Genomic DNA, 16,464 nt, shown 5'->3' with positions numbered 1-16,464 from the left:
ATTTCAAAGGGGGTCTCATGAAAACCAACAAAAAAAAAAAAAAACAGTGGACACTATGGGATTATTTTCCCTCCAAATGTATTGCAGTCACAGATCGAAAAATAATGCGCATAAATAAAATATATTAAAAACATGTGTAAAATAATAATGCACAAAACCGAAAAACAAAAGCAATTTTTTTAAATAACAAACAGGGCAGTCATGGATTACACAACTCTGAAACATGAATTCAACATTTTCCAAATCGCAAACAAAATCAGGTTTCCTGCTCATATGTTATTTTTTTGTGTGATTGTGGTCTTTTCCCCTTTTCTCTTCTTTCCCAGGCGGCAAGGAAGTCGACCGGAAGTTGAAGTCGGCTGCGTGCTGCCATCTTGTAGCAGAACTTCACTTGCGTTAGCATTCCCATTGACTCCCATTCATTTTGGCGTCACTTTGACAGCGAATAACTTTACATCTGAGGCGTTTAAAGACTCCGTTTGTCCATTATTTTTTCTAAAGATACACGACACTGTATAAAGGGCTCCATTACCTTCTATGTTACATTATGGCCCCGTAGAAAAAGTTTTTGTAATAAATAGGCTAACGATTGCGTCATCACCACTCGACTCTCTGTCGCATTACCGTACAGACAGTAAGAGAAGCTCGCAGGCAATTAACTTAATATGGCGTACGCGTACTGGCGTTACATTTTAAAATACTATACAAAATAATTAATCAGAATACTTACTTCTGCTCACTCAAGCCAAAGGACTCCCCGCTCAAGCTCGCCGTCTCTGTAAGATTAACGATGGCAGTTTGCAGGCACAGCTACTGGAACATTTACATCTGTCAGACAGGTTGCTGATGTCGTCAAGCTTCGTTTGAGTCTGCGCGTCAGAAACGGAAGTGCTAAAAAATGCTAAAAATGGGCTTCAATTGTCTCAGTTGAGTTCCAATGGGGTTGCTGTGTCCATTTCTTTTACTGTCTATGTTGTTTCCACGTTCTGCGCTTGCGTTTCTAAAAGTTGCAGTTTGAGTTTCATGTAAATCAGGGCAGGCTTCAGCGTCACCATTGGCCGCAAGTTCTAGATTGACAGCTGCGCCTCTAGCCAATCAGTCCAAAGGGGAGTTGACGTCACTCCAATGTGACTCGTGGCTGCTGTGGCAGGTGTGTGAAGAAGGATAACCAGCGTCAGCAGACAAATCCCGAATGATCTCAGGTAATAAGCCATAAATATTTTGTTAGTAGGTGACAGAAACATTCCCTTTGTGTATTATGTTATTTTCTGCAAGAACTATGTAGTCCGAGTAGGCCGATATGTAGCCTGTTAACACGTGTCTTGTTAGTTTGGTTTATTTACCAATACTTTATATTTTAGGCAGTTGGGCTGCACAATGAATCACACGTGATATTTAATTTATCTTTTTCAGTAAAGCCGGTTGTGTAATCAGTGGTAAATCTCCATCACCTGCTCGCTTTCACAAGGAGCAGCATTAGTGTTCGACTTGAAGCATCTGCTCAGAATGATCACTGTAGGACATCAAAGTACCGCGAGAGAGAGCAATAAGAGAGCATACGGATCGCTCGTGCAGTACTTTGATGTCATACAGTGATCATCCATAGACAGTAAAAGAAATGGACACAGCGACCCCATTGGAACTCAACTGAGACAACTGAAGCCCATTTTTAGCGTTTTTTAGCACTTCCGTTTCTGACGCGCAGACTCAAACGAAGCTTGACGACGTCAGCAATCTGTCTGACAGATGTAAATGTTCTAATAGCTGTGCGTGCAAACTGCCATCGTTAGTCTTGCAGAGACGACGAGCTTGAGCGGGGAGTCCTTTGGCGTGAGTGAGCAGGAGTAAGTATTCTGATTAATTATTTTGTATAGTATTTTAAAATGTAACGCCAGTACGCCATATTAAGTTAATTGCCTGCGAGCTTCTCCTCCTGTCTGTACGGTAATGCGACAGAGAGTCGAGTGGTTATGACGCAATCGTTAGCCTATTTTTTACAAAAACGGTTTCTACGGGGCCATAATGTAACATAGAAGGTAATGGAGCCCTTTATACATTGTCGTGTTTCTTTAGAAATAAATATTGGACAAACGGAGTCTTTAAACGCCTCAGATGTAACGTTATTCGCTGTCAAAGTGACGCCAAAATGAATGGGAGTCAATGGGAATGCTAACGCAAGTGAAGTTCTGCTACAAGATGGCAGCACGCAGCCGACTTCAACTTTCGGTCGACTTCCTTGCCGCCTGTGATCATCCTGTGCAGCTGATTCAAGTCGAACACTAATGCTGCTCCTTTTGAAAGCACGCAGGTGATTGAGATTTACCACTGATTACACAACCAGCTTTACTGACAAGATGCGCATTTAATATCACACAAAGGGAATGTTTCTGTCACTCACTAACAAAATATTTAAGACCAATTACCTGAGATCGTCCGGGATTTTCCTGCTGACATCCCTGCTGACACTGGTTATCCATCTCAACACTAGAGGCCGACATTGATTGTAAACAAAATCACTATCACGTGATTGGGGTGGGTTTGGGACGGGAAAAAATGTTGGTGGGACCTGGGGCCCGTTCTTCGTATGTCGCTTATTACATCCGAGATCAAATGACACATCCAAGATGATATCATCATGCTAATCATGATCCGGCTAATTGGGTTCTTCGAACACACCTGTTGTGTATGATTAGTATCGCTGGATTGAGTTATCTGAGATAATTGCGCATTCATGTGTTGGTTTAAAAGGGGACGTGTATCGATACTTGAAACCATGATCAGCAGTGCAGGGATTGGCAAGACGGCAATGTAATGACGTCATATAATTTAAAATGACACCCGACGAAAAACTTGACAAATTTCTGGACTTTTATATGGAAACAGCCAAGCAAACAAAACTACATAAATGTTATAATAGATACATGAAACAGATAATAGATACATGTTTTTATTTTATTAGAACTTTTTTCATGATTCACAATTATTTAGATTCGCAATTTATAATCGTTGTGCAGTCTTTACATTTTTATTTCAATGTAGAAATTATCTATTAATTTCATTTTATATTTGGGCAGATTTGTTACGTGACAACATTAATGAAAGTTTCTTAAGGGTCAATATCATGTTATCTGCATCTCCTGCACTCAATCAAGCCACTCTTATAATAGCAGTCATCATCAAAATAATGCACGACTCTATTATCTGTATAGCATGTGTGTAAGACTCTAATACAATTATGAAGTAATAATTTTATGACGAATAAATATTTCAGTGAGTAAAACTGGCTGTGTCTATAGTAGGCTGTTATAGACTACACAGCATTTTTATATTAATTTTAAATAATTTTTTAAATGATTATTATTTTAAATTATTGTCCCTGGATCAGTACGATACTCTTGTAATAAAGTAGCGGTGGTAGCAGACATATTTTGAGTATCAGTTCTGGTTGAAAAGAAGCGATCTAATCCTGTTTACATGAAATAAGCCTGCTCCCGAGCAGGTTTAAGCTTACGGACCTGTTGTTATGACAGCAGCTCCGGGATGAGCTTTGAAGAACCAAACGATCCAAGATCACGCCAAATTGTCAACATTCAAATCCAGCTAACTGAGTTAGCGACGTACGAAGAACAGGCCCCTGGAATCGTAATAACAATTTGATCCCCAACTTTCTACACAAATATAGCCAACCTTTTAAAAAAATAAAGTATAAACCCCTATTCCTCAAATCTTGCCCTGGAGGTCCAATGCACTGCTGTGTTTAGCTCCAACCCTGATCAACCTCACCTGTCTGGGATTCTCTAATGATCCCAAAGACATTAATTGGCATTGATTAGCATGCTCAGGTGTGTTTGATTAGGGATAGAGCTAAACTCTGCAGGAAAGTGGATCTCGAGGTCCAGATTTGAGGATCCCTGGTATAAACTGCAGGTTTATATTTTAATTTTGAACTCAATTGTACTCGTCCTGTGTCTTTATGCTGTGGATTTGAAAATCCACTCCCGTGTCACCATCACCCTCTACTTCACACACACACACACACACACACACACACACACACACCTGCCACGAGTCGCATTGGAGTGACGTCAACTCCTCTTTGGACTGATTGGCTAGAGGCGCAGCTGTCAATCTAGAAATTGCGGGTTTTCAACGCTGAAGCCTCCCCTGATTTACGTGAAACTCAAACTGCAACTTTTAGAAACGCAAGCGCAGAACTTGGAAACAAAAGCAAAGGGGAAAAAACCACAAGCACATAAAAAAATAACATATGAGCAGGAAACCTGATTTTGTTTGAGATTTGGAAAATTTTGAATTCATGATTCAGTTTTGTGCAATAGAATTTTAATTGCATTTAAAATTTTGATATACGCTTATTATTTTTCGATCCATGAATGCGCTTTTTGTTATAAAAAAACTGCATTTGTTTTTCGGTTTGGTGCGTTATTATTTTACACGTGTTTTTAAATATTTGATCTTTCCTTGTTATTTTTCGCTCTGTGACTGCAATACATTTGGTGGGATTATAATCCCATAGGACACGGCTAATAACTGCATATTACTGCTACTAAACAACAAAAACAACACAGCATATCAACTACTTTGTTTTTTATTAATTAATCAATTGCAGTTTGCAAACAATATGCTCAAACTTAAAAGGGTTAGTTCACCCAAAAATGTCATTAATGACGCACCCTCATGTCATTTCAAATGCGTAAAACCTCTGTTCATCTTCGGAACACAGTTTAAGATGTTTTAGATTCAGTCCGAGAGCTTTCTGTCCCTCCATTGAAAATGTATGTATGGCAGAGGCGTCATGGCCATTCAAGGTGAGGGGGCACGTGCCCCCTCAGGTTTCTAAGCCAAGTGGATTTTAAATGCAGCTTCCAAACGACGAAAATAGCAGAGTAATATTTTTTATATATTTGATACAATCACACCAGAGTGATTAGATCTTTCAGTGCACAGCTTAGCAGCTAAAATTAAAACCTGGTTCACTGGCTAGTGCTAAGCCAGAGACAGACACGTTCGTACAACGCTTCCTGATAACCAATCAGAAACAATTCTGTTGCACTTATGAATGCAATGGCCAATCAGAGACGTGCGGAAGAGTCATCATTGAAATGCTGTGTTCTGTTCACTTGCTCGCTGACTGAATTATTTAACAAATTCTCTCATCAGAAACAACAAAAAATTCAGATGTGCGTACGAATGTAAATAAGATATTAATTTCATAATGTAAAGTGCTTCAGTGATTTTAATGGGAGTTTTTGCCTGAACTCTGGCTAGACTGAATAAAAATGTTGTAAATAATGTAAATGTTCTTTACTCTCTGTAAAATTAAAGTGTTAAATTAAGTAACTTACAATATACTTATTCAAATTTTAATTAAATGTTTTTATGTGTAGTTAATAGATTACAGTGCTTTGCCAATCACCATTTATTGAACACATAACAATCTATAAAGGTGCAAAACGTGTTCACTTGCACATATTTGAGAATCAAGATTACTTAAGCTGTTAACTTTTTTAACATGGCTGACACTTCCTCTGATTTAAAATAAAGCAATATCCTGGAGTAATTCATTTACTCAAACAGTACACTGACTGAACTGAGAGAACTGAAGATGAACACAGAGCCGAGACAGATAACCAATGAAAGATTGACTCATTCTCGAGTCATGAACCGGTTGCATCGGTTTTCAGATCACCAGTAGTGATGGGAAGGTTGGTTCTTTTCGGCGAACCGGTTCTTTCCAGTTGAAAAAAAAACAGTTCACCAGTTATTTTGCACTCGATGTAATGTCGTAATGATTCAAGCCTTCGGTTTACCCATGCTCATAACAATAGCACAGAATCAGTTCAGAATCAATCACCTAAAGAACCAGTTCGGTTCAGACATGATGTGTTTCTGTGTCTGCTTCACACTGAATCACGCATGCGCAGTATCATCAGCTCCTCGGTTCTCAAACAGCGGTCAAGGTGTTTTTTGACGCCCCAAGACCCCCCCTGGCACCGCTGGTGACTGTAGCTGATAGAATGTGTGCAGCACACAATGCAACAATATTTCTTCGAAAGCAGATTGTGGAGACATTTTTATCGTCCACAACCAAAAATATTAACATCCTACCCTCGGCTGAAATCGAGAACAGGGGCAGACCGGACAGCGAGGGCACTTTAGTGTTGGACCTCAAAGTCGCAGGGGCTCGAGACCACCTAAAATTACATTTATTTGAATGCATTTGTGAGAGCACGATTACGAGTAAATTAGTCCTGCCCATCTGTGCAGTGTCTCTCTACTTATACTGAAGCTGTGGATTTTGATTACTTAAAAACACAAAGACATTTTAGCTATAACTTTTCTGTTTCCAAGCATTTTATTGACAAATCAGGGCAGCATGTGTGAATGATCCGTTATGTGTCTTTACGTGTGTGCGTGCAGTACACTCCTTGTAAGCAGAACATGTTTAGAACGGTTATAGTTATGGCATTAATTGTGCTATTGATTGAGCAGTAAAAGAGCTCTCTGACTTTCAAAAAAACCTGTTTCAGTCAAAATCAGGCTGTTCAGCTCTCAATGCACTTCGATCCTATACACTGCTTTGGGGTAGCAAAGCTCATTTTTAAGATGGCGTGCCACCCTTGTGGACGCCACTGCTTTAAAGCTCTCCCAGGTAAACATTTCATTGGGGTTCTGTTCTCACATGATGCACTTTTACCCCCGAAGCGTGTGCACACTGTCAAAAAGCGCCAAACTGGATTTTTGTTGGGTCAGACCCATCTGCAAGCTATGGAAAAATATGCACAAAAAAATTTTCTTTAAAATTTTTATTTATCATCAGAGGGACAGATTATTTCTCAGGGGAGGCAGGGCTTATCCCCAGCCTCCCCCTACACATGACCCTGCTTTGAAGTGGTGCTACACACAGGGGCGTCGCACCCGTGGGGGATGTGGGGGTTTTAACACCCACACTTTTCCCGGTGAGAGGGTTCGACACCCGCACATTTTCTGCAGTTTTTCCGCAGTTTTGCACAAACGCCTTACTACAGTCGTTCCTCCGTTTCTCTGACCGCTCTGTGTCTGCGTTCGCCGCGGCTGCCTCCTCCCCCCTCCCTCTCAAACATGACACCGGCTTTGAGTGTGATCGGCTGATGATTGGCTGTTCTGCCTTAAGTCCCGCCTCTCTTGGGGTGTTATCGGTCAGCTCGTGCTGAGGAGGCGGGAACTTATGGTTATTTACATCTCCCTTTTCCAGGTACTTTGAATGAGTGTTTATGCTTTAGAGGTTTTTAAATAAGCTTGATATGTGTTTGGGAAGATGTTCTGTTAATCGTTTTGTTGACATGTCGAGTGTTTTCGGTATTATATTTCGTTTTTTAGACTAATGCTAATTGCTATTATTGGGATATTGTTTGCATACCTGTTGAAGAACTATGAAATAAAAGTGTATATTATTTTAATGTTTAAAAACAGTAAATTGTTACATTATTTATACCACCAGAGAAAAAGCTTTGTGTGGGCATTTTTTCCTCCCCTTTTCTGATTTTGCGTTTTTTTCTCCCCTTTTCAGATTTTTTTTTCTTTTTTCTTTTTTTTAATGTAGGATTCTTTTTTTCCCAGCCAAATGCTGCAAGCCGGAAATCCTGCACAGTGCCAGAGAACTTTAAGCCCTGCATTTTGTACCCCTCTGTCAATGTGTTCATCATTTTTATTGTTTATAAACAAACCACATCCATCCCCCACACTTTTGAAAAGCTTGCTACGCCCCTGGCTACACAGACCGATCGGTGTGTGACATCAAAGTGCTGCGAGAGCGATTCAAAAGCACAAGGAGCCGTCTGCTCTAAACCTCTTGCAGTTCTAAGATGTCACTCACCGATCGGTCTGATGGTGATGATCCGCTTTAAGTTGAACAAGCCTAATGAGTCAATGAATCATTCATAAAGAACCATTTACTTCACTCATATAGATCTGCTCTTAATTACAGTTCATCAAACAGATCACAAATATGTTTGAAACACAATGTTGCATTTTCAACCATTTATTTATTTGTTTGTATGTTTAATTCTAAAATATAATAGAACAACTTCATTGATTCAAACTTGATGATTAATTACTCACATACCTATCTTATGGTGCTACACTTCTGCAAGAGGGTGACAGAACAACAATTACCCATAATGCACTGCAAAATCCTCAGCCAATGAGATTCAAGTCTGTATTGGTTTTATTAATCTGTTAATTTTATGCAACAATGTTATGTTCGCTGAACAAATAATTTTTGAGTAAAGCTGACAATACACACTTTTGTTGAATTAACTAGACTAAATTAAGTTCATATCGTTAAATTACATTTTTTAAGTAATTAAAAGTGAAAGTACATTTTTTTTGAGTGTAGTGAAGTAAATGTAGGTGTCCCGTATATGGGATGGGGTGACAGTTAAAGGGTTAAAGCAATCGAAATAAAGTTTTTCAGTCAAGAGTACTGAGTGATTTTTCTCTGTGTTTGGTGTTTTATTAATATTAAAGGAATAATTCACCCAAAAATTTAAATAGTGAAGAAAAAAAACTGAGTTTCCTCCTTCTGCTAAACATAAACTCTGTTTTGAACAAGGAGGAAAACCAAAGAGTTTCTGGTTCACATTAACTTCCAGAGTATTTTCCCCCCTACTATCAAAGTTAATGTGGACCAGCACCTGTTTGGTTATCAGCTTCTTCAAAATATCTTCTTTTGTGTTCAGCACAAGAAAAAGTTAATATAGGTTTTGGACAACATGTGAAGTGTATAAACAATGACAGAAATAAAATTTTAGGGTGACCTATCCCTTTAATTCACATGGCAGCATGTAGTCCCTAAGACCTACACACATCTGATATACAGACATGCATTTGTTTATTTCAGTTGTTTACTTTCATTTTAGACATATCCATACATAAACCTTGTGTGTTTTGACAGTATTATCACAAAACATAACTTAGTAATCAGGCACAGTTTGAAGGTTTTTTTTTCGTTTTTGTGCTGCGCTTTGATTGTGCTCAGAAAAAATGCACGTTAGAAAAGCACACACATTTTTAAATAACCAGTAAAGATTTAAAGCTGCAGTAGGTAACTTTTGTAAAAATATATTTTTTACATATTTGTTAAACCTGTCATTATGTCCTGACAGTAGAATATGAGACAGATAATCTGTGAAAAAATCAAGCTCCTTTGGCTCCTCCCAGTGCGTCCTATTGCCATTTGCAGGAATGCATCCGCTCCCGGTAAGAAACAACCAATCAGAGCTGCGGTCCGTAACTTTGTGTGTTCAAAATGTAGAAAAATGTATATAATAAGCGAGTACACAATGAATCCATTTTCCAAACTGTGTTTTTAGCTTGTCCTGAATCACTAGGGTGCACCTATAATAAGTGTTTATATTCGGACTATTTTAGATTGCTTCGGGGATACCGCGGCGGAGTAACCCAGTACCTTTGTGATTCTTCATAGACATAAACAGAGAGAAGTAGTTCCGGCTACAATGTTCTTAGCAAAACGCAAGCAGTTCTGTTTATTAACCTCTAGAGCGTCAAAAGTTACCTACCGCAGCTTTAAAACAGATGGAAAAAAAAAGAATTGTGAATGAGTGTAGTGTCCCGCTGAGTTAACTCTGATGTTAATGTATGTCGCAGTAGATTAATTAAGCTGCGCCAGAACTTTAGCCAGTGGCGGCTCCAGACAATTCTGATTGGGGGGGGGGGGGGGCAATTGGGGGTTCCTGGTCATTTCAAAGGGGGTTTCATGAAAACCAACAAAAAAATACAGTGGACACGGCTAATAACTGCATATTACTGCTGCTAAACAACAAAAACAACACAGCATATCAACTAATTTGTTTTTTATTAATTAATTTGTTTTAACTTAAAAAATTAATTAATTTAATAATTAGTTTGCAAACAATATGCTCAAACATTAAAGGGTTAGTTCACCCTAGAGTTGTGACGTTCGCGAACGAACCGATTCTTTTGAACGGCTCATAAACATGAACGATGGGAGCCGAGTCGCGACTGGAGAGGAGCCGTTCTTTCTATCGTTCTTTTTTCCTATGCGTGTTCATACAAATGAGCTCCGCCAGGAGACAGAACAGTTATAGGGGGAGGGGCGCACCCAGCGCAGGCCAACCCTTTATAGCGTGATGATATTAGTTATTAGTTGTGCATGCATTTACATTGCATTTTGTGTTCATTTAAAACTTATTTTAAAATCATTAAAAATGTTCTTTTGTGATACTGTACTTGTATAGAAATGTTTCACTAAAAGCTGTTTTCCACAGACATTCATTGCAGCCCACTTTGTTATTGTTCATTGACTTGAAGGGGCTGATGTCCTATTTGCAAAGTTTACAGTAGTAATAGTATGTAGTATGTAGACATTTCCATTTTATTTATTCTAATTTTATCTACTTAAAAAAAAAAAATAGTTTTCTATCAAAATGTTCTTGTGTGATAACAATGTTCTTGTGTGGAAGTGTTTGTAGTAAAAGCTGTTTTGCACAGAAATTCATTGCAGCCGGCTTTGTTTTTTATGTTTATTTGTGAGTAGGTATTGTATGAATAACATAAGTCAACATAGTTTTACACACACACACACACACACACTTTGTACTAAAGGTAAATCAAAATAATGATGTCACTGTCTAAGCAGAGGGATTTGTGCAACCCTATGGAATATAGTCGACACATGAGAAATGAGGTAATAATCAATATTTCAGAATAATTCAAACTCAGATATTGGTGTGTGATATCTGAGCTTTAATTATTTGACTACAAATCTCACCTCATAATACCTCCCAGTGATTATTTCCAGGATAAACTGAGATGCTCCCAAGCTGGCTTCTTAAAACTGACTAAATATTTAAAAAGAGCCAAAAGAGCCATTCTTTTGAACGGCTCTTTGAAAGGAACGGATCGCGAAGATCCGGATCCCCTCAAAGAGCCATAAATCCCATCACTAACTCCTAGATGAATCAGCCATTTGAATGAATCAAGCCAATGAATACATTATTTGATGAGTTAATCATTAAGACATTTACCACCACCTACTGACAGTTTTAGTTTATTATTTAGAGTATAGTTTCATATAATTTAGAGAAATCATTTCATATTTTCATAGTAATAAAATAATAATCCTGTGTGAACAGGGCTTATGATGAATTTTAGCATAAAACTCTGAGAGCATCCTGATACTTAAATTAAAACACAACTGAGAACTGAATCTCTTGAGCTACAAAAAGCAAGCAATAAACATTTTCTCAGGGATGGTTTTTCTTTTTTTTTTTTTATGATACGTTACCTACAGTACCATAGAGCCCTGATTCCAAACCTGTTCTATATCACATCCCTCTGTTTGTTTTTGCTGTGCCTATTTCTAATTTAGACGTTTTATTTCCTGCCCTCTCACCAGCTCATCTGTCATAAACAGAACAAAACAAAATCATCCCTCCTTCCTGTGGTGAAATTAGATCAGGGCTGTTACCCAGGGACAAAGACGAGGATAACCCTGCTCTCATAACTCTCATCAAATTACAGGTCACATCAGCCTGATAAAGAAGAGCAATAATATGAGCACACACTCTCTCTCTCTCTTTCTCAATATAAATGTGCTTGGGGGAAAACAGATGGGCTGCCAGAGAAGTCTGCACTCTTATACCAAATAAAAACTTTAATGATTTAATATGTACTCAAAGCAGGGTTAACTCTTTCATCTTTAGTAAACACCACATAAGAGTCATCAACGCTGCTAGAGAGTATACATTAACACAGTTTATTATTATTATTATTATTTTGAAAGTCACTTGCTAACTGGCTCTGAGACAAACCATGGGTCATAGGAAGGGTGGAATGTTGATCAGTACTGGTTTGGGATGGTTTTAAAGGTTGGGAATTTTGCATAAATGAATTTTACATTCTACATATGATAAAACTGTGATGTTAAGTTTTGAGAAGGAGGGCTACTGGTAGGAAGCTTTTTAGCTGTGTTGATCAACATGCATAACAGCCTCTGTAAAATATGTATTTTAAGTATGGAAATTACATATTTTTGAGTTTTGATATTTGGGATATGTTCATTGGGCTACTTTGGGCACTAACCAACCAACCACACACCAGCCCCCTACCTTGCCCCTCCCGCACCCACTGTTCTCTTATTGGATAACTAAAATAAGGTCACCCTACTGACTCAATATTCAAATAATTAGCAATGGTCACTTTTCCCCGTGATGTGTCCAATCATTGTAGATAGACTTTAGCCACATCCAGTGTATAGGATCGCAACGAATGATGGCACGTATGACTTGTCTTGTTGTGCTACGCTGCATCCAGTGTAGACAGCATCACTGATTACAATGGGTTCTATAGTATTTTGTCATGCCGCTCATGTCCAGTGTAGTCATGGACATGTCTGTGGAGCGCCGGAAACCCCTCACGTTGGCTATTTCCCTCTTCACCATTACAATAAAATCCACCCTTTGGGGAACTTACCTTGATCCTCTTGTCGTGTACTTCTTCACCCTGTCACACTGGTGAAGAAGTCACCAACCAGGATACCACCACATCACTATCACCATTACTTGGTTTGTTTACGGACATTTTTTTCCAGGTTGTTTTTCTCACATCCCCTTCCTGTTTGCCCAGGTGGCGCTCCTCCCCCAACGATGGAGGATCTGTTGAAGCACCTTACCTAGGTGAGCATCTGCCAGCAACAGATTATGGAGCACATGGCCTCCCGACAAGGTGAAACGGAACGAGAGCTTGCCGCCCTCCGCATGACGGTCGCCCCGCGAACTCCGCTACCTGACCCCCGAGCCCAGGCTACCCAGCTCATCCCGAAGATGACGGCGCATGATGACGTCGAGACGTTCCTTCAGATGTTCGAGGCGATCACCGCCTGGGAGGTGTGGCCAAGGGTGGGCGCGGATGCACACGCTGTCCAACGCATATGCGACCATTTCCACTGGCCAGGCCTGGAGGCTGAGGTGAAGCGCTTCTGTCAGGCCTGTCCCACCTGTCAACGGACGTCTCCACGTACCCCTCCCCCCAGCCCACTGATTCCGCTGCCCATCATTGAGGTGTCCCTATACCGCCACGGAAAGGATTGGCCCTGTCACCTACGTGGTACAGTTGGTCCTCCGCAGAGAGGACCAACTGTACCACATGAATATTCTAAAGCACTGGGTCAGAACCGGGGCCCAGCTTGCAGCCCTCGCTCAGTGACCTCCCGTGGCTGTGGACATGGACCCCCACCTCTCGGCCTCCCAAAAATTAGAGCTGCAACACCTGGTCAGTCAGTTCATGTGTTCTCTCCCCAGCCAGGGCGGACCCATGTACTCAAGCAAGATATCCACACAGCACCCGGAGTGATCATCTGGCAGCAGCCCTATCATGTTCCGGAGGCTCGGCAACATGCCATTGAGGAGGAGGTACAGGAGATGTTGAGGTTAGGGACCATCGAACCATCACGCAGCCCCTGGTCCATCTCCATCATCATGGTTCCAAAGCCCAATGGCATCTTCCACTTTTGCAACGACTTCCGCCGCCTAAACGAGGTCTCGGAGTTTAACGGCTACCCAATGCCGCGGGTCGATGAACTCTTGGACCACCTGGGAAGGGCCCGTTACATTTCGACCCTCTACCTCACCAAGGGCTACTGGCAGGTCCCCCTTAACCGAGCTGGCCAAGCCGAAGATGGCGTTCTCGACCCCCAGTGGCCACTGGCAATACCAGGTCCTACCCTTCGGCCTGCATGGGGCTCCCGCCACCTTCCAGTGGTTAATTGACATCCTCTTGTGGCCCCACCAGGCCTACGCGGCCACCTACCTGGACGATGAGGCTGGGCTCACCGCCAACCCCCATAAGTGTCACCTGGCCCTCACCGAAGCCAAGTACCTCGGCTACCAAGTGGGCCGCGAAGAAGGAGAAGAAGGTGGCGGCGATCCTCTTTGCACAGCGGCCCACCCCCAAAACGCAGGTACGGGCCTTTTTTGGGTTGGTGGGATATTACCGCTGTTTCATCCCTAACTTCTCCTCCTTAGCCTCTCCCCTGACAGACCTGACCAGGAAGTAGCCACCAGAAAAGGTCGCATGAAACCCAGAGACAGAGAACGCGTTCCAGCCGGTGAAGGCCACCCTAACCTCCGAGCCCGTACTCAGGGCCCCCGACTTCAATCGCCCCTTTGTGTCCTTTGTGGGCTGGTGGTCACACGCTGCTGTCTGGAGGTAAACACAGAGAATTATTAGCCGAGTCTTTTGGAGACATCTCTCACCTCTGTGTTCGTCGTATATTAAAGCATGTGGTTCACTTACAGACAAGTATAAAAGTAGACAGCTTGTTATCATTTTTAAGATATGTCCACTCAGTATAGTTATTAACTAAATGAACACATAGACCTCAATACTTGACAATACACAATGACATTAACAATCAGTGAATAGTGTTAGAGTATAAATGGGTCATCTTGAATAGAAAATTAACTCCAGATGTCAAAAAACATATTTAACATATAAATACAGTAAGATATACACGTTCACAAGGGCTGTAAAAAGTACTGTAATATTTTTGGTATAATAATCTGAGAGCAAAGACTATCTGTGTGTACCCTAACTGTGCTGCATTGTGCATCTAAGATAAACAATCTCTGCTAAATGTCAAGGAACTAAGAAACAAATAATTCCTTTGACCTTTGGACCACTCTGATCTTCAAGACCACAGAGCACCTCAAAATGCAAGACACTTAATTGTTACACAATAAATACTGCATGCCACATTTCTGAATGCATCAAAGTCTCACAAATTAACTCAGTGTGTGGAATGTAAAATAAGATGAATAAACCAGAATTAAATTGAGTGAACATAAAAGGTTCTCTAAAAGTATTTTAAAATAGATTTCTAATATTTTTTTTCAGCTTTTATGACACATAATAAACATTAAGTTGAAAGTCATCCATTTGCAGGATGTATGACCTAGTTCTGTGTTTAAAAGCAGTGGTTCTGAGTGAGCCATCTGTGTTAAGAGAATATTTTATTTAGGTTTCTCCGTGGGCCACTGCCTTGGCGCAAACCTCAATCCTTCAGCCCTCTGATGCATTACATTTAACGAAAATGTTCTGCAAGACAGTTTTAGCAATTTTCGTTAACAACACTTTGTGTATCAAAATCTGAATCAGAATGAGTTTTAACCCTCTCAAGGCAGGCGTTGCAGATTTGCAACAGTAAAGTAACTAAAAACCTTATTACTCCAGATACATATTTAATGCATCTGGAGTACTAAAAACTTTACTAAAGGTTACTAAAGTTACTAAGTTACTAAAACTTAATTTGAGCCTGAGAGGGTTAATCACCAAGTGTGTGCAAACACAGAAGGGATTTGGGTAATAATATAACACCCAGATATTTGACTGTAGAGGAAGTAACTGTACATCTGTCTAGTTGCAAATTGTAACCTACAAGATTCTGTGTACTGTTTTTTTGGTCCAATAATTAATATCTCTGTCTTATCCGAATTTAATAAGAGAAAATTATTGGTCATCCAATCTTTTAAAATTTTAACACACTCTGTTAGCTTAGATAATTTAGAAGTTTCATCTGGTCTTGTGGAGATATATAGCTGAGTATCATCAGCATAACAGTGGAAACGAATCCCGTATTTTCTAATAATTTTACCAAGGGGCAACATGTATATTGAAAATAGAAGGGGACCTAGGACGGATGCTTGTGGCACTCCATATTTTTCTGGTGATGAGATGACTCCCCATTTAAATAAACAAAATGGTAGCGATCAGATAGGTAGGATCTAAACCATGTTAGAACCTGCCCTTGAATACCTGTATAGTTTTGTAACCGATCTATGAGTATGTCATGATCTATGGTGTCGAACGCAGCACTATTGTTTATTTATTTAATGCATTGATTATATAATATAAATGTATATAATGTATACCACTGTTATGTAATATCATAATATGTAATAAAGATTCTGAAAATGTAAGTGATGCATAAATGGCTTTCACTTATTTAAGGTCCGTAAAATCAATAATGACTGCTTTGTTAGTCAAAGGTTACTGTTGAACTAGTGCACACTACAATAAGGTTCACAAATTCCCTTAAATAATGCTTTGTGAATGGTGAGTCATGTTAATAAACATTCTAAAAACATGAGAAACATTACATCAGTTGATGTTTAGATGGTTTCCAAGTAATAGTCCAGATCCATTCCCAAATGGGGAGTTACTATATTAGATGCTAAATACACTTATGCATATATACGGTAAGTAGTACAATTAAATAAAACGTATCAAATAAAGATATCTACGGGCATAGTTCATTGTTAGTTCATGGTTACTAATATATTAACCAACATGAACTAATTAAGTTGTTAATGTAAAGAGAAGCATTAGTATGTTATGTTATGTTATGTTATGTATGAATGTTAACAT

At 39.8% G+C, this 16,464-nt stretch overlaps 1 protein-coding gene across 1 annotated transcript; it reads left to right on the top strand.

The window, feature by feature from the left end:
- The first annotated feature begins 1,115 nt into the window (after positions 1 to 1,115).
- LOC113061300 (uncharacterized) lies at positions 1,116 to 13,869 on the top strand. Its single transcript, XM_026230328.1, has 2 exons — positions 1,116 to 1,202; positions 12,667 to 13,869. The coding sequence occupies exon 2, from the start codon at positions 12,741 to 12,743 to the stop codon at positions 13,806 to 13,808; it is 1,068 nt and encodes a 355-aa protein (XP_026086113.1). The 5' UTR covers positions 1,116 to 1,202; positions 12,667 to 12,740; the 3' UTR covers positions 13,809 to 13,869.
- Positions 13,870 to 16,464: the final 2,595 nt, after the last annotated feature.

This window comes from Carassius auratus, chromosome 43 (assembly GCF_003368295.1).
Source record: "Carassius auratus strain Wakin chromosome 43, ASM336829v1, whole genome shotgun sequence".
Lineage (NCBI taxonomy): Eukaryota > Metazoa > Chordata > Actinopteri > Cypriniformes > Cyprinidae > Carassius > Carassius auratus.
The sequence above is the reverse complement of the archived record's forward strand: the minus strand, read 5'-3'. Positions and strand labels throughout refer to the sequence as shown.

Coding starts and splice junctions, on each gene's coding strand:
- LOC113061300 (XM_026230328.1), top strand. CDS start 12,741: ATGGAGCACATGGCCTCCCGACAAGGTGAAACGGAACGAGAGCTTGCC.